At 48.4% G+C, this 24303-nt stretch overlaps 1 protein-coding gene across 3 annotated transcripts in view; it reads left to right on the top strand.

Moving 5' to 3' along the window:
• Positions 1-24303, top strand: part of LOC142295850 (cullin-9-like) — a 143057-nt gene that overhangs the window by 105652 nt on the left and 13102 nt on the right. For all 3 annotated transcript variants that reach the window (XM_075338932.1, XM_075338934.1, XM_075338933.1), the window contains exons 12-25: positions 8368-8605; positions 8959-9064; positions 9187-9414; positions 9644-9734; positions 14713-14884; positions 15663-15768; positions 15899-15994; positions 16294-16469; positions 16545-16678; positions 16755-16940; positions 17024-17130; positions 17207-17389; positions 18038-18195; positions 18945-19176. In XM_075338932.1, the coding sequence (XP_075195047.1) occupies positions 8368-8605; positions 8959-9064; positions 9187-9414; positions 9644-9734; positions 14713-14884; positions 15663-15768; positions 15899-15994; positions 16294-16469; positions 16545-16678; positions 16755-16940; positions 17024-17130; positions 17207-17389; positions 18038-18195; positions 18945-19176 (2213 nt within the window). The remainder of the gene's footprint in view (positions 1-8367; positions 8606-8958; positions 9065-9186; positions 9415-9643; positions 9735-14712; positions 14885-15662; positions 15769-15898; positions 15995-16293; positions 16470-16544; positions 16679-16754; positions 16941-17023; positions 17131-17206; positions 17390-18037; positions 18196-18944; positions 19177-24303) is intronic.

Below are 24303 nucleotides of genomic sequence, written 5' to 3'. Positions count from 1 at the left end.
ATTCTAATTGCCCCTTTCTGGCCAAATAGAGCATAGTTCACATGGCTCAGTCATGTCAGTATTGGACACCCGGGTACTTCCTCTTGTGCCAGATCTTCTGTGTCAGGGTCTGATCTCCCATCCTTGACTTCACAGGATACATCTGACGGCCTGGATCCTGAAAGGGCGTTATTATTAAGGTACGGTTCCACTTGCGTATGACTCATGTGAGTCTCGCATTGGTATCACCCGGTACGGCTGCACTCTCCTGGAAATACATGCAGCTGACCCGCTTCTGGCAGGAGAGTGTGGACGTGCCGGGTGATACGATGCGAGACTCGCACGAGTCATACGCAAGTGGAACCGTATCCTTAGACAGAGTTTTCGAAGCACCTAGTCTCTACTCTCCTTTCAATTAGGAAACAAGGGACTACCATTAAAGGGAAGCACCCAGCAGGACTTTCATGTATAAAGTAAACTGTATAAAATCAGAAAATGAAAGACGGGTTTTTTGCCGCGCTATGAACCACAAAGCTGGAGTAGTCTTAAAAATATTCTTTTATTGAACCATTCCAACGTGTTTCAAAGGCATATCCGCCTTCTTCTTCAGGGAAAAAAAGTATAACATTTTTCCCTGAAGAAGAAGGCGGATATGCCTTTGAAACGCGTTGGAATGGTTCAATAAAAGAATATTTTTAAGAATACTCCAGCTTTGTGGTTCATAGCGCGGCAAAAAACCCGTCTTTCATTTTCCGATTTTATACAGTAACCTTATCCTTGATGGGGCCGCTGCTGTACCATCCTAGCACTCTCATACGTCTGCACAGGGGTTGTGACTGGCACAACCTGACCAGGTGAGTGCATCCATTCTTTTTACCTTTTAAACCCAAATTCCGGGTAAGACCCTATTGCGCCTTTCTTTCCCTACTACAGATTCATGTATAAAGTAAAGCCAGTGCAATACTGACATTGGGAGGCTGGATGTGAGCACACACCTGAGATTGGAGGTTTTATTTCAGAAATAGGTGCAAATTCCAGCAATTCCCTGCTATTTGACAGGTGCAACAGGAAGGGAATATGTGGATGGGGTTTTGCTATCTATTCCCACCCTTGTGTACCTTCCTGGCCTCTGTAGATGCTGGACTGTATGGGCTGCACTGTGAACACGACCATATCACGTGGCAGAAATGGCTCCTACCTGGAAGGAGCCAGCATATGGAACCAGTTCTTGGTGTTCCCGGTGTAAGTCTGTCCAGCCGGTACCAGCAGATTCTCCAGCAGAGATATATCGGCATTTCTGGAGAGGGGCCTTTCCACCAGCACTTTAAAGGTTCTGGTATCAGCCCTGGGGGTGTTTATTTGATCAGAATATTGCAGACCACCCTTGGATAGTTTAATCAGGGCTTTTTCCCTCCAGGCCTGTGAAGAGGTTAGCCCCTTGGGATCTAAATTTAATATTAAAAGCCCTTACGGGGGGCACCATTTGAGCCAATCTCTTCAATCTCCACCAAGGCTCTTACCCAGAAAACAATACTTCTGGTGGCCTTAACGTCAGCCGGACGTGCCAGCGACTTACAGGCCATCTCCATTACTCCACCGCTTACCACGATCTTACAAGATATCCTAAAATCTGATCCGACTTTTCTACCAAAAGTAAACGCTAAATTTCATAGAGACCAAGGAATAGCTCTATCTTCTTTTTGTGATAAAATGGCAAAAATCCAGCGGATCACAGGCGATGGGTGTAGTAAAACTTACACTTTTATTCTTGCATTGAAACAACACAGGCGGTATCCACAGAGAAATGGGGTCAGTCATCCAACGCGTTTCGATATAACACTGGGCCAAAGTGTCTTATTCATAGACGTCCTCTATACAATTCAATACCTCTATATAACCTACAAAAGCTCCCATCATGCAACAGGTCTCACTCACAATCCATTACCGTCAGGTGCTCCTGTGCTTTAGGGGATGAGGAATCAATAGAACCAGTAAATACATTTATCATAAACACAATCACATGAATGTACGTATTTCTTAGTTATATCGGACCATCATGTCCTGGTGTATATTAAGCCCCCGTGGAATTCTTGGATGTAATTTAAACATCCAAAAAGATTCCCGATTTAGAACTTTCCTTTGTCCGGTTATTAATTTTCCAGTCAGATCTTGACATCAGATCAAATTGAGGTGTTATCCAGGAGTTTAGGCTTCTCTCCAACTAAAAAAATATGATGTCTTTCAGACATATTAGATGTAAATAAGTTGTCGAGAAACCTCACCCTTAGGCCCGTTTCACACGTCAGTGTAAAACACGCACATGTCCCTCCGTGTGCCGTGATTCATGGCACACGTGGGTTGTCTAAGTGCAATCCAGGCTCCATTCTCCGTGGCCCGTGATTGCACTTAGTAAACAACTCACCTGTGCCCGCTCCCGCTGTCCATGGTGCTGATCGCTCCCGCGGTGCAGCATCCGGCCGGCGCTGACCTCCACAGCAGCTGCTTCCGGGTCGGCTGTGTCGCGCATAATGAATATGCGCGACAATAATGAGCCGGCTCAGAAGCAGCAGGGAGAACGGGCTGCAGAGGACATCGCTGGACGCCAGATGAGTAAAAATGATTTTTATTTTAAAAGCACGTTTTTTTCTGGCACGTGTTTCACGGACCACACCACTGCGTGGTCCGTGGAACATCAGTGATGCCAGAAAAAAATGGACATGTCTCCGTGCGGCAATCACGCACACGCGGGTACGCTGCACGGAGACACGTGCAGTGATAAATCACTGACGTGTGAGCAGACCCATTCATTATAATGCGTCTGCGTATGTCAGTGATTCTGGTACGTTTAAAAAAAGCACAAACCAGAATCACTGACGTGTGAAAGGGGCCTTATACGTACCAGAATCACTGACGTGTGAAAGGGGCCTTATACGTACCAGAATCACTGACGTGTGAAAGGGGCCTTATACGTCCCAGAATCACTGACGTGTGAAAGGGGCCTTATACGTCCCAGAATCACTGACGTGTGAAAGGGGCCTTATATGTACCAGAATCACTGACGTGTGAAAGGGGCCTTATACGTACCAGAATCACTGACGTGTGAAAGGGGCCTTATACGTACCAGAATCACTGACGTGTGAAAGGGGCCTTATACGTACCAGAATCACTGACGTGTGAAAGGGGCCTTATATGTACCAGAATCACTGACGTGTGAAAGGGGCCTTATACGTACCAGAATCACTGACGTGTGAAAGGGGCCTTATACGTACCAGAATCACTGACGTGTGAAAGGGGCCTTATACGTACCAGAATCACTGACGTGTGAAAGGGGCCTTATATGTACCAGAATCACTGACGTGTGAAAGGGGTCTTAGATGTCACTTCACTCAAGAAGAAGGTAATAATGATGATCTCCCATGTAATGTGATTTCTGATAATGTCCTTGATACTATTGAGGATGTTGTGTTATTTCCTCAGGGGGTGCTGGATATTGAGGATATTGAGGATGTTGCGTTACTTCCTCAGGGGGGGCTGGATATTGATGTTGCGTTACTTCCTCAGGGGGGCTGGGTATTGAGGATGTTGGTATATTTAAATTTGATGATCTCTTGCATTTGACATCTCTTATTTTGGAGTCAGAAAGTTTAGACAATTATTTGGCATTAAATAAACTTTTTTTTTTTTTAGACCCAATCCCAGATTTTACCCCCTTAAATCTAGGCCTGCTATAGTAGATCAATTTCAGGATCTTATTGAGAGGGAATTGATCGTGATGGATCAGCAATCTAATAATAAATGTGTCAGGAAAAGGGGGGAGGAATTGAAAGTTACACCCTCCCTTTCCACCCGACAGAGCATGTGACTCACTCTCTAGCGCCCCTCTTATAGTCAGGCCAATTATGGAATTGCCCGCCAATAAGCAAGAAGGCCACCATTCTACTATGCCGATGATTGAAGGGTTCCCGGTGAGAGTAAGGTATATATTCCCCTGACTCCCGCGGGCAGAATTTATCTAATCCTCCCAGATCTCACTGGTTGCCCCACAATGATCCTTCGCATAAACTCTCTGCCACCAATCGATTACGATAACTATTACGCAGAGCACACAGACGTGGAATTCAGGATCGAGATAACAGAACAGCCCAAGAATAAATTATATATGTTTAATTGCCGTAAGGGCACACTAGGTATTACAATATATATACAATATGGAATTTACAAAATATATGTCAGAGTACATTTACAGATAAGACGTGGTCACAAACAGAGTCAGATCAAGCAGTTACCTTATGTGTCTGGCCACAGGGGGGCGCCGGTCGACCAGGGTTTCATGGACTTCCTCAAATGTGTATAGTACGCATGACCCCTGAGTAAAGACAAGCCAAGAATGCCCACATTGTCTTTATCATACTGGCTACAATCCATGTCCCCTCCCACCTGATGACCTCGCCGGGGTGTACTGCCCCACCCCTGTCCTGAGTCTAAAATAATATCCCAAAGTGAATATGATCCGCAACTCCGGACTGGGAGGTCCGATCGGGACGGTTCTGGTGTCATCAGATCCATCGGTGTCCCCTCTGCATACTGAGTCCAAGCATGACTCCTCTACCGGACTCCTACTCGCAGTTCTCTGTATCTCGCCGCCCCAGGGTGCAACAAAGAATTTGAGGGTATGCAGAGATGCAGCTTGGAGTCCCAATTTTAATGATGTAGTGGGTGTATGGCTCAGACGCACGGTAATATCATAACTGTGTATGACGTTACGAAGTCAGGAATATGAACTCCTGCTCGGAAAGAGCGTCCGGGATCCCTTTTGAAGCTCCTCAAGGTTTTCCAGTTTCCCACCCACTCCCTTGATGAATGGAAATATCCCCCCAGGGGGGTCTTTCTCTGGCTTGGCAGTGTAATTGGATTTGACACCTTCCCAGATGCTAAGTAATCTGAGGGGAATCTGTGTGTGCTGCGAGGGGGTTGTATGTGTAGGGCCAGCTGGCTAACTTTGCCATAATTCTCATCATATCTCAGGATTTCCCTCACTAAATGTATTTATCTTAATAAACGAGAGATGATGGCAATAAATACGCTCAAACAAAATAAGGACATTGGAAGACCCGCAGACAAAGGGGGAGGGAGAGTCTGAGACACAGATCTGTATCTGCGGTGTAACCATGAGATGTTGGCTAATAGTGATAGGTAGATATAGATATAAGGCCCTGTCTCACACACACACACACACACACACACACACACAAATCTGCAGCAGATCTGTGGTTGCAGTCAAATTGTGGACAATCAGTGCCAGGTTTGTGGCTGTGTACAAATGGAACAATATGTCCATGATTTCACTGCAACCACAGATCTGCCAAAGATTTATCTCTGTGTGTTACAGGGACGATAGACAGAGTATATATATATAATTTGCTGGTGATATTTTTGCAGACACCGGGCGTTCTCATGCCGGACATTCCCCTCAGTGGCTAATATTGTAGTTGCGGTGCGGGAAGAAAAGACCATTTCAGTGCTTGCCATCCATCTAAAGAGAGCATGATTCTTCCTGGACGTTGTATGATTGATCATTGTGTGGAGGGGAAGTGCACGCATTTTATTTCATACTTAATAATTTCTTTAAGATTTACATTCAATGTTCCTAAACTGAATGTCTTGGCTCTATATGTGATAGGAGAAGAGTGGAGGAGTCCGGACAGCAAACCTACTGACAATAATTGTGTTTTCGTGCTAGGTCATGGCATCCGGCGCATAGAATTAATAATATTCCTACTGGGAACTGATTAGGATTAAATTGCAGTAATAATCCTACATTACAGGAAACATCCAGCGTTTGTAATAGACTTGATAGCAGAGGGGTGGACATTCGAGAAGGCAGAGGAATATGTAGATAAAGTAGATAGGAAAGAATAAATATAAAAATCGCTCACATTTGCAACTAAAGTTCCCAATATAACAATATAGTACAAATAATAAAAAATCTATACCTATGCTTAATCCGACACTTGCTAATCTCTCTGCGATTTGTGTCCAGGCGTCACAACCACATTAGGGACTATACTTGGTCCTAGCGACTATTCACAAAGGGCGGTTAAATCAGATGGGTCTTGGCTTTCCTACAAAGGCTTCTATAGATGTGGTCATTTTCCATGCAAAGTACGCCAATATGTAGCAAAAGACTTTATCTGATTTTCAACTGGTACCTGATATCAAATAGATCTATAAACTGTAATAGCGAGGGGGGATGTACCCGATGATTGTAACATCTGCCATAGGCAATATGTCGGTTGCACAATGGGACCGCTGAAGAGCCGCATCAGACGCTGTATCTCTGATGGGGGCAAATCGCACTGATGCGGTTCTTCAGCGGTAACTAAACATTTTGCTACGTGTCACAGGGGAGATTTAAAAGGCTTCAGTTTTAGAGCTATAGAAAGTGAGTAAATGGACCGCCAGGACATGATGGTCCGATATAACTAAGAAATACGTACATTCATGTGATTGTGTTTATGATGATAAATGTATTTACTGGTTCTATTGATTCCTCATCCTCCAAAGCACAGGAGCACCTGACGGTAATGGATTGTGAGTGAGACCTGTTGCATGATGGGAGCTTTTGTAGGTTATATAGAGGTATTGAATTGTATAGAGGACGTCCATGAATAAGACACTTCGGCACGGTGTTATATGGAAACGCGTTGGATGATCTGACCCGGTTTCTCGGTGGATACCGCCTGTGTTGTTTCAATGCAAGAATAAAAGTGTAAGTTTTACTACACCCATCGCCTGTGATCCGCTGGATTTTTGCTATTCTGTCTATTGGATGTCCACACCTGAGCTATTCAGTGATCCACACCGGATGCGCTGGTGTCTGGTTGTGTTTCTGAGCTAACACATCACTGCCTTGATGTGAGCACCCTCTGACTTGAGTGTCTGGGGGTGACCCAGCGGTGGCGGAAGTTTTCGGCTATGCTGGTTTAATTTCAGGTCTAAATATAAAGCAGCTTCTAGGGCTTTCTCCACACGCTGCTGTTTTCATGTGGCCAAAAGGTGCCGTTTTATTGTCAAAGAAAATACACCTTGGCTCAAAAAAATGCATGCGTTTTTGGTGCATTTTTTTCCATGCGATGTTGTTTGTTTTTTTGGTTTTTTTTTTAGTGAAATCAATGGCTAAAAATGCTCAATTGACCTGCTGCAGCTTTTGTCACACACACAAACCGCAAAAAAAGAAAGCTTTGTATGCACAGCAAATCTGATGTGCCATAGACTTTGCTGGAGAAGGAAAGACATGCTGTTCTTGGCCACAAACTGCACCTAAAGACATGGCAAAAAACGCAGCATGCACATGGGTCCTTAATTAGTGCATTAGGGCTCTCTCCATTAGGGCCGTAGTTACATCCCGGGCATAAAGGGCAAATGTCTCGATGGAACAAATCTGTAAGACTGCTGTCTTGTCTTCACCCATTACCTTTTTCAAACGCTACAGATTGTGTTTTGGACTTTCGGACCTCTTTTTGGTAGGAGGATGCTTTCTGTGGTGGTCCCACCCTAGAGGTTCTTCTATTGTATTCTCTCATGTACAGTGCTGTCATGGGAAGGGAAGAGATTATAATTACTTACCGGTAATGGAATTTTCCAGAACCATGACCACATCATGCTTGTTCCCTCCTTTGGGAGTTGGGCACACACACAGACACTATTGTCCCTCCCGCTTATCACTCGCTATCCCTACAAAGTTTAAGGGGTTACGCAATGCCTGGGTTAACACAGAAATGCAGGAGTTAATGTTTCTCTCACCTTCTCTTGTTCTTCACCTCTTTTTTCCTACTCCTGTCCACGGCCTCTTTCTCCTTCTCTTGTTCATCGTCTTGCTCCTCCTCCTTTTTCAGGGCCTTATTCTTCTCCTCCTTATTAATGACCTTGTCCTTCTCCTCCTTTTTACATGACCTTCTCCTTCTCCTCCTGTTCATGGCCTCTTTCTCCTCCTTCTTTTTCATGGCCTCTTTCTCCTTTTTTTTTTTTTTTTTTCATGGGCTCTTTCTTCTCCTCCTGTTCATGGCCTCTTTCTCCTCTTGTTCATGGCCTCTTTCTCCTTCTTCTCCTATCCAAGTCCTCCTTTTCCTCCTCCTCTTGGCCTGTTTCTCCTTCTTTCCATGGCCACCTCTTTCTTCTTCCCCTGGCCGCTTTTTCCTTCTCCTGTCAATGGTCTCCTCTTTCTCCTCCTCCTATAAAGGGCCTCCTTTTTCTCCTCTCCTGTAAATGGCCTCCTCTTTCTCCTCCTCCTGTCCATTGCCTCCTCTTTCTCCTTCTCTTGGCCTGTTTCTCCTCCTCCTCCTGTAACCCTTGCATACTTAGGGCCTGTTGTGTTGGTGCCTCTTTCAGAGTTGGTCCCGGTTCTGGCTCTGCAGGACATGGATGTGGCGTCTCTTCTCCACAGTCTGAAGGACGTGCGTCTGTGCCGGGAGCTGCTGCCGTCTCTGGAGCGCTGTGTCTGTGGTGACGCCTCCTCTCTGCCTTATGATATCTCCCAGCTCCTCGCAGACCCCGACTTCTTCCTGCAGCTTCTCTACAATCTGGAGCAGCTCCGAAGCGAGAAGCAGTTGCAGCTCTGTGTGTACAGGTACCGTGTTTCCCTGGAGGCGAGATTTGACCCTCCATGTGTTATTGTGGAAGGAGGTTGAGAACCCATTTCTTACCATGGAGGTCGTGCATGTGTATATTTCAGACCCTGGGCAAGTCTCTGCAGATGGTTGGGCATCCAGATACGGTTGGACTCTGTACTTGGGTGGGTCTTCTGTGGGGGGGGGTTCTGTAGGTGGATGTGGCTTGTATATTAGTTAATGTCCTCTAAATAGGGTGGGTTTTGTGGGTGGGTGTGGCTTCCCTATAGGGTGGAGTCTGTAGGTCGGCAGGGTCTATCTTTTGTGAGGTGTCAGGCTTGCTCCTCACATCCCCCATCATTTTTGGTTCCAGGATCCTACACAGGGCTCTTCATTTATCTTGTGTGGACATGTTTCCCTGGCACCAGAGCATCCCTCCGAGCGTCTGTGCCCTGACCACGCACTGCTGCGACAAAGAGGTGGGAAAGACATGTAGTGATGTGCAGTACAAGGTCGGGGGCTGGGGTCAGGGAGGCATGCACCTCTGTTACATGGGTATGCTATAGCATTAACCTCTTCCTTCCCTGATGTCGCTCTGTAGTTTGTTCAGGAGGTGGTGCACTTCCTCCACAATTTGGCATCATTCAGTAAGGATTGTGCCCTGCTCATGTGCTGCCTGGACACTGGAGAGGTTCTGAAGACGCTGATGGAGAGATACAGCTCCGACTTACAGGTGGCAGCGGATCTACAAGACCTTCTGAAGAACTTTGACGATCCTGCCATGGTGTACAAGACAATATCCAGCAGTGTCTTGACATCCTGTCTCCAGGTGAGAATACCTGAGCTGTGGAATAATGTGACTACCCCACTGCACAGCGAATCTGGAAACTGACTGTCATAGTCCATGTAACATATTGGCCCTCCGGGCAAGGAATAGTGGCCGCCTCAGGAGCTGCCCACCGCTGAGTCCTGTAATCTGTGTGTAGACCTTCAGCTAGCGGGCCTCGAGTGCCGTGTCTCCCTGCCATGAGCAGTAACTGCTTCTCTTCTTCAATTAGATGGTTCTGGAGCAGATAGATGATCATCGGCGCCGTCATCAGCAGATCAGAGTCCCGCTTTTTGCAGTATTTCTGAGATCACTTGGCCACGGTGAGTTCTGACCCATCTGGTCATGTTCATAGATCAAATTGGTCACTAGAACAAATACAGAACCAATAGGCATACTGACTCATGTAACAGGAGAGGCCTGCCTGAGATACCAAAGCATGAAAGGGCATCAGTGCCCGCTTCCATATCGTGAGCCCATCATATAAACCGCACTGTCCATCAGGGGCCAAGAGTGAGGGGCCTGCACGGAGGACACTTGGGGGTGGGGGGGTCTGAATGTAAGTCACTTGGGGGTGGAGAGCCTGCACTGGGGGCAGTTGGGGTGTGGGGGTGCCTGCATGGAGGACACTTGGGGATGGGGTCTGCACTGGGGGAAGTTGGGGGTTTGGGGCCTTCAAAGGGGCAATTGAGTTTGAGCAGCCTGCACGGAAGATACTTGTGGTTGGGTGGCCTGCAATGACAATACTTGGGATGGAGGCCTGTACTGGGAACACTTGGGATCCGGTGCTTGCACGGAGGACTCTTGAGGGTGGGGAGTCTGCATTGGGGGCAGTTGGAGGGTGAAGAGCTTGCTGAACATTCTGTATCTCTATGACTGAGTGGGATTGGCGGCTGTACACATTTATAGTGCCTTGCGAAAGTATTCGGCCCCCTTGAGTTTTTCAACCTTCTTCCACATTTCAGGCTTCAAATATAAAGATAAAAAATGTTAATGTTCTGGTGAAGAATCAACAACAAGTGACACAATTGTGAAGATGAACGAAATGTATTGCTTATTTTAAACTTTTGTGAAAAATAATAAACTGAAAATTGGGGCGTGCAATATTATTCATCCCCTTTACTTTCAGTGCAGCAAACTCACTCCAGAAGGTGATTGAGGATCTGTGAATGATGCAATGTTGTCCTAAATGACTGATGATGATAAATATAATCCCCTGTGTGTAACAAGTCTCCGTATAATGCCCCTGCTCTGTGATAGTCTCAGTGTTCTGTGTAAAGCGCAGAGAGCATCATGAAGACCAAGGAACACAACAGGCAGGTCCAGGATACTGTTGTGGAGAAGTTTAAAGCCGGATTTGGTTACAAAAAGATTTCCACAACTTTAAACATCCCAAGGAGCCCTGTGCAAGCGATCATATTGAAATGGAAGGAGAATCATAACACTGCAAATCTACCAAGACCCGGCCGTCCATCCAAACTGTCATCTCACACAAGGAGAAGACTGATCAGAGATGCAGCCAAGAGGCCCATGATCCCTCTGGATGAACTGCAGAGATCTACAGCTGAGGTGGGAGAGTCTGTCCATAGCACAACAATCAGTCATACACTGCACAAATCTGGCCTTTATGGAAGAGGGGCAAAAAGAAAGCCATTTCTCAAAGATATCCATAAAAAGTGTTGTTTAAAGTTTGCCACAGGCCACCTGGAGACCCCAAACATGTGGAAGAAGGTGCTCTGCTCAGAGGAAACCAAAATCCAACTATTTGGGCACAATGCCAAACAATATGTAACAGCAACACAGCTCATCACCCTGAACACACCATCCCCACTGTCAAACATGGTGGCAGCATCATGGTTTGGGTCTGCTTTTCTTCAGCAGGGACAGGGAAGATGGTTAAAATTGATGGGAAGATGGATGGAGCCAAATACAGGACCATTCAAGAAGAAAACCTGTTGGAGTCTGCAAAAGACCTGAGACTGGGACGGAGATTTGTCTTCCAACAAGACAATGATCCCAAACACAAAGCAAAATCTACAATGGAATGGTTCAAAAATAACCGTATCCAGGTATTAGAATGGCCAAGTCACAGTCCAGACCTGAACCCAATCGAGAATCTGTGGAAAGAGCTGAAAACTGCTGTTCACAAACGCCTCCATCCAACCTCACTCAGCTCCAGCTGTTTACAAAGGAAGAATGGGCGAGAATTTCAGCCTCTCCATGTGCAAAACTGATAGACACATCCCCCAAGAGACTGCAGCTGTAATTGCAGCAAAAGGGGGCGCTACAAAGGATTCACTTAAAGGGGATGAATAATATTGCACGCCACAATTTACAGGTATTTATTTGTTATAAAAGTTTAAAATAAGCAAAAAATGTCCTTCATCTTCACAATTGTGTCACTTGTTGTTGATTCTTCACCAGAACATTAACATTTTTATCTTTTGTTTGAAGCCTGAAATGTGGGGAAAGGTTGAAAAAATCCAGGGGGCTGAATACGTTCGCAAGGCACTGTATATCTCTGACTGAGTGGGATTGGCGGCTGTACATGTCTGTATCTCTATGAATGAGGGGGATTGGCGGCTGTACATGTCTGTATCTCTATGAATGAGTGGGATTGGCGGCTGTGCACATCTGTATCTCTATGAGTGGGATTGGCGGCTGTACACGCCTGTATCTCTATGAATGAGTGGGATTGGCGGCTGTACATGTCTGTATCTCTATGAATGAGTGGGATTGGCGGCTGTACATGTCTGTATCTCTATGAATGAGTGGGATTGGCAGCTGTACATGTCTGTATCTCTATGAATGAGTGGGATTGGCGGCTGTACATGTCTGTATCTCTATGAATGAGTGGGATTGGCGGCTGTACATGTCTGTATCTCTATGAATGAGTGGGATTGGCGGCTGTACATGTCTGTATCTCTGACTGAGTGGGATTGGCGGCTGTACACGTCTGTATCTCTATGAATGAGTGGGATTGGCGGCTGTGCACATCTGTATCTCTATGAGTGGGATTGGCGGCTGTACACGCCTGTATCTCTATGAATGAGTGGGATTGGCAGCTGTACATGTCTGTATCTCTATGAATGAGTGGGATTGGCGGCTGTGCACATCTGTATCTCTATGAGTGGGATTGGCGGCTGTACATGTCTGTATCTCTATGAATGAGTGGGATTGGCAGCTGTACATGTCTGTATCTCTATGAATGAGTGGGATTGGCGGCTGTACATGTCTGTATCTCTATGAATGAGTGGGATTGGCGGCTGTACATGTCTGTATCTCTGACTGAGTGGGATTGGCGGCTGTACATGTCTGTATCTCTATGAATGAGTGGGATTGGCGGCTGTACACGTCTGTATCTCTATGAATGAGTGGGATTGGTGGCTGTACACGCCTGTATCTCTATGAATGAGTGGGATTGGCGGCTGTACACGTCTGTATCTCTATGAATGAGTGGGATTGGCGGCTGTACATGTCAGTATCTCTATGAATGAGTGGGATTGGCGGCTGTACATGTCTGTATCTCTATGAATGAGTGGGATTGGCGGCTGTACATGTCTGTATCTCTATGAATGAGTGGGATTGGCGGCTGTACACGCCTGTATCTCTATGAATGAGTGGGATTGGCGGCTGTACACGCCTGTATCTCTATGAATGAGTGGGATTGGCGGCTGTACATGTCTGTATCTGTTACTGAGTGGGATTGGCGGCTGTACATGTCTATATCTCTGACTGAGTGGGATTGGCGGCTGTACATGTCTGTATCTCTATGAATGAGTGGGATTGGCGGCTGTACATGTCTGTATCTCTGACTGAGTGGGATTGGCGGCTGTACATGTCTGTATCTCTATGAATGAGTGGGATTGGCGGCTGTACATGTCTGTATCTCTATGAATGAGTGGGATTGGCGGCTGTACACGCCTGTATCTCTATGAATGAGTGGGATTGGCGGCTGTACACGCCTGTATCTCTATGAATGAGTGGGATTGGCGGCTGTACATGTCTGTATCTGTTACTGAGTGGGATTGGCGGCTGTACATGTCTATATCTCTGACTGAGTGGGATTGGCGGCTGTACACGTCAGTATCTCTATGACTGAGGTGACATTCAATCTCCAGAAACGCGAAACATGAAATACGACAAATGAACACATTGTAACGGATGAAGAGTTTTTGGTTTGTTTTTTTTTTGTTTTTTTATTGGATCTATCCTTCACTTTTTCTTTGGATGTTTTTAGTTTAGTCAAACATAAAAAAACCTGGTATAAATCTATTATTGCTTTAATCACCCTGACCCAAAGAATAAAGCCGCATAATCTCTCCCCGCTTGGTAAAAAAACAAAAAAATACTGCTTTTAATTTATTGATTCTTCCTGCCAAAGATCACAGTACAGCATGGCTCACATTTATCCTGCGCTCTGCACTCATTGCTTACACCAGGGACTACGTGTAAATCTCTGAAATAAGTGATTCAGGCAGAAGCCTTGACGGAAGATTCTCTGAGGCAGATGGAGACACTGTGGACTCTCGCTTTCCTATCACCCGGCGGTGTTCATCTTTTTAGGCATTCATAAAAGCGCGGTCAGCCACAGTAATGTGCACGTCTGAAAAGGACACCACTGAACAGAGTCCAGAGTAACTCTGTTGCCTCATTATAGTGAATGGATCTCTCAGTGTCATCTAAATCCCATCATTCAGAGATTTAGATGGAAACCCTGAAGTAAGTGCTCAGCATGGAGCGCAGGATAAATGTGAATGTAAAATGCTTCAGCTTGATCTACAAAAAAAAAATGTTCCCACTCAGGTCCGTGATCTATTGACAGAAATGTAGGGGGCTTCCATGTTACTCTTTCACATGGGGTCTTTCACAAATGCTCTTTTTTTATCTGCCAGTAGATGCAGATTTGGTGCAGGAAATTCTGCAAGTGTGTGCGCATAGCCTAAGACCAACATGTTCCATATCCCGAGCAGTGCTGACTCTTCTCATGCTGCACCATTCCTCTAGAATACGCTGTTGCAGGCAATCACGTTACTTCTCAGTGTCCATAGTGTCAATCGAGTGCACCACCACCATTTCTCTTCCATTTTGCTTGGTACCTGCTCCCCCATCATTTCCCCCTACGCTCCATACAACGGCGGGTGACTGTGCAGCGACGTGTACAGGAGATGCGGTGCAAGCAACACTCCAGGCAGATTATATGCATAGAATGTAAGCTCTTGTGAAGGGTCAGGACATTGTGACTGCAGAGCAGAACTCCTCCTATCCCCAGGGCCTACACTAAATTCTCTCCACCTGCAGGATCCTGGGCTGGACATGAAGAAGATAAATGTTGGGGTAAGATGGAGGTCTCCTCCAACCCGCATCGTGCCAACAAGCTGACGGACGGGAACCCGAAGTCGTACTGGGAGTCGAGCGGCAGTACCGGCTCCCATTATATCAACATCTTCATGCACCGCGGAGTGGTGATCCGGTGAGAGTGGTGCGCCTGGCGGGGAGCGGCGGGGGCTCGTGATGCTAGTACCGTGTTTCCCCGATAGTAAGACACCCCCGATAGTAAGACGTAGTGGGGGTTTTGGGGGGTCGGCTAATGTAAGACGTACCCCGAAAGTAAGACATAGTAAACGGAAAGCGTTATTTATTTATTTTTTTCTTCTTTACAGTACCGGCCGAGCGCTCACCTGAGAGCCGTCACATGCCGGCGGTCGGGCGCCCAGCTGAGAGCCGTCGCATGCCGGCGGTCGGGCGCCCAGCTGAGAGCCGTCACATGCCGGCGGTCGGGCGCCCAGCTGAGAGCCGTCACATGCCAGCGGTCGGGCGCCCAGCCGAGCGCCCTGACACGCCGGCGGCCGAGCGCCCTGACACGCCGGCGGCCGAGCGCCCAGCTGAGCGCCCTGACACGCCGGCGGCCGAGCGCTCAGCTGAGAGCCGTCACATGCCGGCGGTCGGGCGCCCAGCCGAACGCTCGGCCACCGAGAAATGTTGCAGTAATGTTGTCCGTGGTCCATCAGGACCACGGACAACATACAAAAACACGCAGCCTCAGTGCCCTCATGTGCAGCAATCGCGGCAAGTCCCCATACGGTACATTGCATGGAGACTTGCTTCGATTGCTGTGGGATTTTTTTCCAATATAAGACATACCCCGAAAGTAAGACATAGTGGGACTTTTGGGGGTAAAAAGAATGTAAGACACTGTCTTACTTTCGGGGAAACACGGTATATAACACCGCTCTGTGCGCCCCCTGTAGGCAGCTGCTGATGGTGGTGGCCAGTGAGGACTCCAGCTACATGCCGGCCCGGGTGCTCGTCATGGGTGGAGAGAACCCATCCAATATCAGCACAGAGCTGAACACAGTAAGTCATGTCCAGACAACATGGCGTCTCCGGCCTTCCATCATGTGACACTGGGGGGTTGTCAGTGTCAGCCATATTGCTGTGTTGGGGTCGTCGCTGATTTTTGATTTTCCTATGTGTTCATGATCAGGTGAACGTCTCTAGTTCCACCTCCCGCGTCGTGCTCCTGGAGAACGCCACACGTTTCTGGCCGGTGGTCCAGGTGAAGATCAAGCGCTGTCAGCAGGTAACGTGAGGCACATGTGGGGCTGTTGATGCTGCGCTAGCATGGTACTGGCACGGGGCTGCTGCTGGGGCTGCGTTGTCGCGGGGCTGCTGGGGCTGCGTTGTCGCGGGGCTGCTGGGGCTACGTTGTCGCGGGGCTGCTGGGGCTGCGTTGTCGCGGGGCTGCTGACTGCGTTGTCGCGGGGCTGCTGGGGCTGCGTTGTCGCGGGGCTGCTGCTGGCGCTGTTGTGGGGCTGCTGCTGGCGCAGGGCTGCTTATGCTACGCTCCCACCACGTTCAGGTAGTCCCGTCTTCCTGCAGGGCGGTATTGACACGAGGGTCCGGGGTCTGGAAGTTCTGGGGCCGAAGGTGACGTTCTGGCCGGTGTTTAAGGAGCAGTTGTGCCGGAGGACCTTCCTCTTCTACACCAGCCGAGCTCACAGCTGGGGGCAGGAGATCTGTGAGAAGAAGGAGCGCTTACTGCAGCTGTTCAGCAGGTAGCATCAGGCGGGAGAAGATGCCGCGGTCCCTGCTGGTCTCTTCCCTGTCACTGATTGGTCGGCTCGTTGCAGGTTGAACCGTGCCTTGTCACATGAGCAGGAGTTTGCAGATCGGTTCCTGCCGGACGATGAGGCTGCGCAGGCCCTGGGCCATACCTGTTGGGAGGCACTGATATCTCCCTTGGTGAGGAGCATCACCACCTCAGGTAAGGACCTCCTGGACATCCATGTTCTGCTTATCTGCTGGGCGGGTGGTCAACCTGCAGTCTTGCTCTCTTCCAGACTCCGGAGAAGTGAGCCCCCTCAGGTGGCTTCTTACCCGTTATCTAGAGAACATACAGGGGTCCCGAAGACCCAAGGCCAAAACCTCAGTTTTCAACTCTCGGGTTCGTAGGCTCACCCACCTCCTGGTCCATGTAGACACCAGCCCCCAAGACACTGCTGAGCTGAAGCCCCCCAATAAGACCAGTGAGTATCTTATCCCTTCACATGGCTGGGAAGAGTCCGGGACCCCGTGTCTTATGTGGTGTTACGTTTACTTCTCTCTTTAGATGGGAAGAGTCGGGACGCTCTCAGGCCTCCTGTGAGACCCTCTGGTTCTGGATGGAGCAGTATGGCGGGAATCGCTCAGTGCTGGCAGGAGGTGGTCCAGAAACAGGTAGCGGTTGTCCCGGGATTGTGGGATATGAGCCTCTTCCACCATTACTGGGTATAATTCCCGCTGTGTCCTCTAGGTGCAGCGCTTTCTGGAGATGTCCTGGAATAATATGGATCTGGCTCCGCGGATCTGCTCCATGTACCGGGCTCTCAGACTCGCCATGGATGAGATGTTTGGACAGCAGACGCGTTTCTTACTGTCTCTGCGCCAGGGCTTCTGTGAAGGGTTGCTACAGCTGTCATTCCTGACTGCGCTGCACGTAAGTCTGTATGCGGTGTGGAATCCCTCTGGTGTCTGTGTGTGGCCCCCACTGGTGTCTGTATGTGGTGTGGGTCCCCCCTTGTGTCTGTATGTGGTGTGGGACACCTCGGGTGTGTGTATATGGTGTGGGGGGCCCTCTAGTGTCTGCATGTGGTGTGTGGCCCCCACTGGTGTCTGTATGTGGTGTGTAGGCCCCTCTGGTGTCTGTATGTGGTGTGTGGCCCCCACTGGTGTCTGTATGTGGTGTGTAGGCCCCTCTGGTGTCTGTATGTGGTGTGTAGGCTCCTCTGGTGTCTGTATGTGGTGTGTGGCCCCCACTGGTGTCTGTATGTGGTGTGTGACCCCCACTGGTGTCTGCATGTGGTGTGTAGGCCCCTCTGGTGTCTGTATGTGGTGTGTAGGCCCCACTGGTGTCTGTATGTGGTGTGTGACCCCCACTGGTGTCTGTATGTGGTGTGTAGGCCCCTCTGGCGTATGTGGTGTGGGGCCCCTCTGGTGTCTGTATGTGGTGTGTAGGCCCCTCTGGCGTCTGTATGTGGTGTGGGGCCCCACTTGTGTCTCTGTGGTATGGGGCCTCTCTATGGCCCCTGTCTGTCGTGTGGTCTTTTTTTGGGGATGTTATATCCCGTATGTTTGTATGTTGCAGGTGACGGAGCAGTTCGCTCGCTATATAGATCAGCTGATAACTGCGATTCGTGCGGATTCTTCAGATCTCCGGTCCCTGGAGCAGCTGCAGGAATTTTTGGACTTTGTTCTTTTTTTGACTGATCTGGAACTGGCAAATTCCTTTGAGCATTTTTACAGGTCTGAATATTCTCATGTTTTCTGTGATGCTCTGTGCTGCTGTTCTCTGTGCTGCTGTTCTCTGTGCTGCTGTTCTCTGTGCTGCTGTTCTCTGTGCTGCTGTTCTCTGTGCTGCTGTTCTCTGTGGCTGCTGTTCTCTGTGGCTGCTGTTCTCTGTGGCTGCTGTTCTCTGTGGCTGCTGTTCTCTGTGGCTGCTGTTCTCTGTGGCTGCTGTTCTCTGTGCTGCTGTTCTCTGTGCTGCTGTTCTCTGTGCTGCTGTTCTCTGTGCTGCTGTTCTCTGTGCTGCTGTTCTCTGTGCTGCTGTTCTCTGTGCTGCTGTTCTCTGTGCTGCTGTTCTCTGTGCTGCTGTTCTCTGTGCTGCTGTTCTCTGTGCTGCTGTTCTCTGTGCTGCTGTTCTCTGTGCTGCTGTTCTCTGTGCTGCTACTGTGTGCTGCTGTTTTCTGTGATGCTCTGTGCTGCTGTTTTCTGTGATGCTCTGTGCTGCTGTTTTCTGTGATGCTTTGTGCTGCTGCTTTCTGTGATGCTTTGTGCTGCTGCTTTCTGTGATGCTTTGTGCTGCTGCTTTCTGTGATGCTCTGTGCTTCTGCTTTCTGTGGTGCTCTGTGCTGCTGTCTTCTGTGATGCTCTGTGCTGCTGTCTTCTGTGATGCTCTGTGCTGCTGTTTTCTTTGATGCTCTGTGCTGCTGTTTTCTCTGTTGCTCTGTGCTGTTGTTTGCAGCCCCTTATTCCCATGATGCTTCGTTTTGCAGGCATTACTTGGCAGATCGGCTCCTTTCCTTCGGACCATGCTGGTTGGAGAATTCGGTGGTTGATCACATTGGAATTTGCTTCCCAAATCGGTTCCCACAACAGATGCTGAAAAACCTGCAGGAAGCAAAAGATCTGCAGAGAGAGGAACATCTGTGCCGACTGCAGGAGCGCGATAGAGGATTCCTATCAGAGGAGATTGAGGAGGATGATGACCTGGATGAGGAGACAGTGGTGAGAAAAGCTGGTGGACGAGAGGAGGAAGCAGTGGTTGTGGACAGTGGAAGGAGGAAGAGGAGGGCCAAAAGGAGGATGTAGAATAGGAGGAGCAGGAGCTGGTGAGGGGTATAAGGGGATGGTATGGGGGAGGAGATGGTGAAATAAAGTGTGTTATTGATAAGGCAAACACACGGTCTGAGTCCTCTCGCCCTCGTCCGCTCTTGCGTTCCGTTGCAGCTTCAGTTCGGAGATATACGCTGTGTGGCGCGAGGCAATAGGAAAAATGAACAAGGATTTTTTTTTCTCCGGCGATGCACCACGGACTTGAGGATTATTTCAAAATTGTGCTTTTATTAAATAACATTCATTCTATTGGTGAACCGTAAAAAACCCTCTCCACGGAGGGAGGGGGACACGTGCCACGCGTTTCAACCACCGTAGTGGTCTTAGTCATGAACTGAAAAGTCCCATGTTCAAAGGAGTTGTATGCAATGTCCCTGCACCAGATCCGGCTTCTGGCATAGTATCAGCACCGGAAGGGAAGCTCCAGAGAAGACCTCCATATCGTTTTATTCCGTGTACATGAGATATATGCGCAGGTTACAGGCGGCCCCTGGCCTGGACTCTTATGTATTTGAGATCCGGCTTCTGGCATAGTATCAGCACCGGAAGGAAAGCTCCAGAGAAGACCTCCATATCGTTTTATTCCGTGTACATGAGATATATGCGCAGGTTACAGGCGGCCCCTGGCCTGGACTCTTATGTATTTGAGATCCGGCTTCTGGCATAGTATCTGCACCGGAAGGAAAGCTTCAGAGAAGACCTCCATATCGTTTTATTCCGTGTACATGAGATATATGCGCAGGTTACAGGCGGCCCCTGGCCTGGACTCTTATGTATTTGAGATCCGGCTTCTGGCATAGTATCAGCACCGGAAGGGAAGCTCCAGAGAAGACCTCCATATCGTTTTATTCCGTGTACATGAGATATATGCGCAGGTTACAGGCGGCCCCTGGCCTGGACTCTTATGTATTTGAGATCCGGCTTCTGGCATAGTATCAGCACCGGAAGGGAAGCTCCAGAGAAGACCTCCATATCGTTTTATTCCGTGTACATGAGATATATGCGCAGGTTACAGGCGGCCCCTGGCCTGGACTCTTATGTATTTGAGATCCGGCTTCTGTGGAGTTTTCACAGGTGATCGTCATCATATGAATGATTGTTATTTAATAAAAGCGCAATTTTGAAATAATCCTCTAGTCCGTGCTGCATCAGGAGAGAAAAACTTTGTTCATTTTTCCTATTGACAAGAAAAAGGTGTGGGTAAACATAATAAATCCAGGAGGAGGAGCGGGCAAGTGAGAGAAGGTGAGGAATAGGACCAGGAGGAATGGATGAGGAGGACCCGAAGGAGGAGGTGGTGAGGAGGACCCGAAGGAGGAGGTGGTGAGGAGGACCCGAAGGAGGAGGTGGTGAGGAGGACCCGAAGGAGGAGATGGTGAGGAGGACCCGAAGGAGGAGGTGGTGAGGAGGACCCGAAGGAGGAGATGGTGAGGAGGAAACCCTTAGATGGAGATGGTGAGGAGGAAAGCCTTAGATGGAGATGGTGAGGAGGACCCGAAGGAGGAGGTGATGAGGAGGAAACACTCAGATGGAGATGGTGAGGAGGACCTGAAGGTGGAGGTGGTGAGGAGGACCCGAAGGAGGAGGTGGTGAGGAGGACCCGAAGGAGGAGGTGGTGAGGAGGACCCGAAGGAGGAGGTGGTGAGGAGGACCCGAAGGAGGAGGTGGTGAGGAGGACCCGAAGGAGGAGGTGGTGAGGAGGACCAGAAGGAGGAGGTGGTGAGGAGGAAACACTCAGATGGAGATGGTGAGGAGGACCCGAAGGAGGAGGTGATGAGGAGGACCCGAAGGAGGAGGTGATGAGGAGGACCCGAAGGAGGAGGTGGAGAGGAGGAAACACTCAGATGGAGATGGTGAGGAGGACCTGAAGGAGGAGATGGTGAGGAGGAAACCCTTAGATGGAGATGGTGAGGAGGACCCAAAGGAGGAGGTGATGAGGAGGAAACACTCAGATGGAGATGGTGAGGAGGACCCGAAGGAGGAGGTGATGAGGAGGAAACACTCAGATGGAGATGGTGAGGAGGACCCGAAGGAGGAGATGGTGAGGAGGAAACCCTCAGATGGAGATGGTGAGGAGGACCCGAAGGAGGAGATGGTGAGGAGGAAACACTCAGATGGAGATGGTGAGGAGGACCCGAAGGAGGAGATGGTGAGGAGGAAACACTCAGATGGAGATGGTGAGGAGGACCCGAAGGAGGAGATGGTGAGGAGGAAACCCTCAGATGGAGATGGTGAGGAGGAGGAGGACCAGGAAGAGAATAATCAGCAAGAGTAGACGACAGGTGGGGGATGTGACAAGAAGCACAGATAAGGCTGCTTTCACATCAGCAAACAACCGCAAACACATCTGGCTAGATCCTGTAGATTGAATGTGCAACGCATGCAACCGCAATTGTTATTTTACCGGATACTTCTACTTTTTATGGCTGCTGCAATGGATGCAGCAAGACACAGAATTTATCGACCGGCACTGGAGTCAGCTGAACTCCTGATCTCACAACCTGCACACACTGCGATGGATGCAGGTTAACAGCAGTCACTGCCTGCTGCCGATTACATGTGACCATGTGCAGGCTGTGTGGTCAGGAGTTCAGCGGAGTTCAGATCAGCTGAGGACTCCAGTGTCGGCCGATTACTTGTTCTGTGTCCCGCTGCATCCATCGCAGCGTGTGCGGGCTGTGAGGTCAGCTGAGTTCAGATCAGGTGACTCCAGTACCGGCCGTACTCAGCTGACCTCACAGCCCACACACGCTGCGATGATTGTAGCGGGACACAGAACAAGTAATCATCCGGCACTGGAGGCAGCTGATCTGATTACTTGTTCTGCTGGCTGTGTGGTCAAGAGTAGGGATGAGTGAGCAGTAAAATGCTCGGGTACTTGATGGGCGACGCTCATGTCAATTTATTTATTTTAAATTCATTAAAAAATAAAAAAACACAAACTCCAAACACATAACCCTTAGGGGTAAAAAAAAAATGCGTGGGCTCCTGCTGCATTTTCTATTGCTAAGGGTAACCCAAGCAAGTACTGGCTGCTAACCCCCGCTGCTTGGTGTTACCTTCACTGGCAATGGAAAATCCAGGGAAGCCTTTTTTTTTTTTTTTTTATTTTTATTTTTATATTTTTTTTGCCCAATATAATATATAAATATATATATATATAATAAATACATATATATATATATATATATATATAATATAATATAATATAATATTATATATATATATATATATATATATATATATATATATATATATATATTAAATACATATATATATATATAATAAATACATATATATAGTATGTGTGTGTGTGTGTCGCCTAATCTTTGTGTCCAGCCGGGTACAACTAGGTAGCTGGGGATTGGAATCCGCAGTGCAGGGTGGTGCAAGCTTTATGGGCCCCCCCTGCTGTGAATTGCATCTTCTGGCGTTGTATCCAACTCCTCCAGCGGCCCTGGTACTGGGTGGGACGCTGGGTAATAAGGGGTTAATACCAGCTTTGTTTTACCAGCTGGTATAAAGCCTGAGATTCTTAATGTCAGGCCAAGTTTGATCCAGCCATTAAGAATCTCCAATAAAGGGTTAAAAAAAGACACCACACAGAGAAAAAATACTTTATTAGAAATAAATACATAGACATGAGAGAGAGATGTAACCGCATGTTGCCGCGATTTTACTGCAAATGCATTGAACTGACAACACATTTGTAAAGGATCCGGTCATACGCAGTTTGCGGTTTTTTGCTGACTGGCAAAAAAAGCTGATGTGAAAGCACCCGAAGAGGGCATAATAGAGGTGAAGGGGGGAGTGGCGCAGTACAGGTGATGGGGACACAGAAGGAGATCGGAAGGGGGACGGGAAAGGTGAAGTGGAGACCGGTGAGTGGATGATGAAGAGATGGTGACGATTAGGAAAATGTGATGAGGAGTCATAGGAGATAGAGGAGGAGGAGGAAAAGATGGTCTGGAGCAGGGGTGGGGTGGCAATTTAATTTTCCAGAGAGGATTAAGTATGCTGACATCCCCTACATACAGTGAGTCCACACACAGCCCCTGTATACAGTATAAACCCTGCATAGCCCCTATATACAGTATAAACCCTGCATAGCCCCTATATACAGTATAAACCCTACATAGCCCCCTATATACAGTATAAACCCTGCATAGCCCCCCATATGTAGAGTATGAGACCACACACAGCCCTTACATACAGTATAAACCCTACATGGCCCCCTATATACAGTGTAAACACTGCATAGCCCCCTATATACAGTATGAGTTCACACACAGCCCCTGTATACAGTATAAACCCTACATAGCCTCCTATATACAGTATAAACCCTACATAGCCCCCTATATACAGTATGAGCCCCCTATATACAGTATGAGCCCCCGATATACAGTATGAGTTCCCACATTGCCCCTATATACATTATGAATCCCACGTAGCCCCCTCACCACATCCTCACCTTGCTCCACTGTTGCGCTGCTCCGGTCTCCAGTGCACTGACGCTTTGCACAGCACACGTGATGAAGTGACGTCATCGCATCTGCTATGCCTCACACTGATTGGCGACAGACTGGATCAGTGGACCTCCTCCACCAGGGTGTTCCCCGCTGTCTGCATTCTGAGAATGCAGATAGTGCTGCCAACAGAAAGGGAGTGGCAGCGGGGGATGGTATGGTGACTGATTTCGGCCCTTTGGCTTTGTAGGCGGACTACACTTTGCCCAGCCCCGGTCTGGAGGAATGGTGAAGAGAAGGACCAGGTGGAGGAGATGTTAAGCGCAAGCTGAGGGCAGTTGAGGGGATATTGTTTTTTCCTTTTAGAGCTCCATTGTTTCCAGATTCTGTACATTTGAGGAGGATTTCATACAAAATGTAAATCATAATGAATAGACTGTGACACTGAGGGGAGGGGACTGCTTTTGCGGGCTTAGTCTACAGGATGAGGGAAGGAGACTGTAGGCTGAGGGTGGTAGCAGCTCCTGTGGTGGTGAGGTGGCAGCCAGGTCAT

Source organism: Anomaloglossus baeobatrachus, chromosome 3, assembly GCF_048569485.1.
Source record: "Anomaloglossus baeobatrachus isolate aAnoBae1 chromosome 3, aAnoBae1.hap1, whole genome shotgun sequence".
Classification (NCBI taxonomy): domain Eukaryota; kingdom Metazoa; phylum Chordata; class Amphibia; order Anura; family Aromobatidae; genus Anomaloglossus; species Anomaloglossus baeobatrachus.
This window is presented reverse-complemented; position numbering and strand designations above follow the sequence as displayed.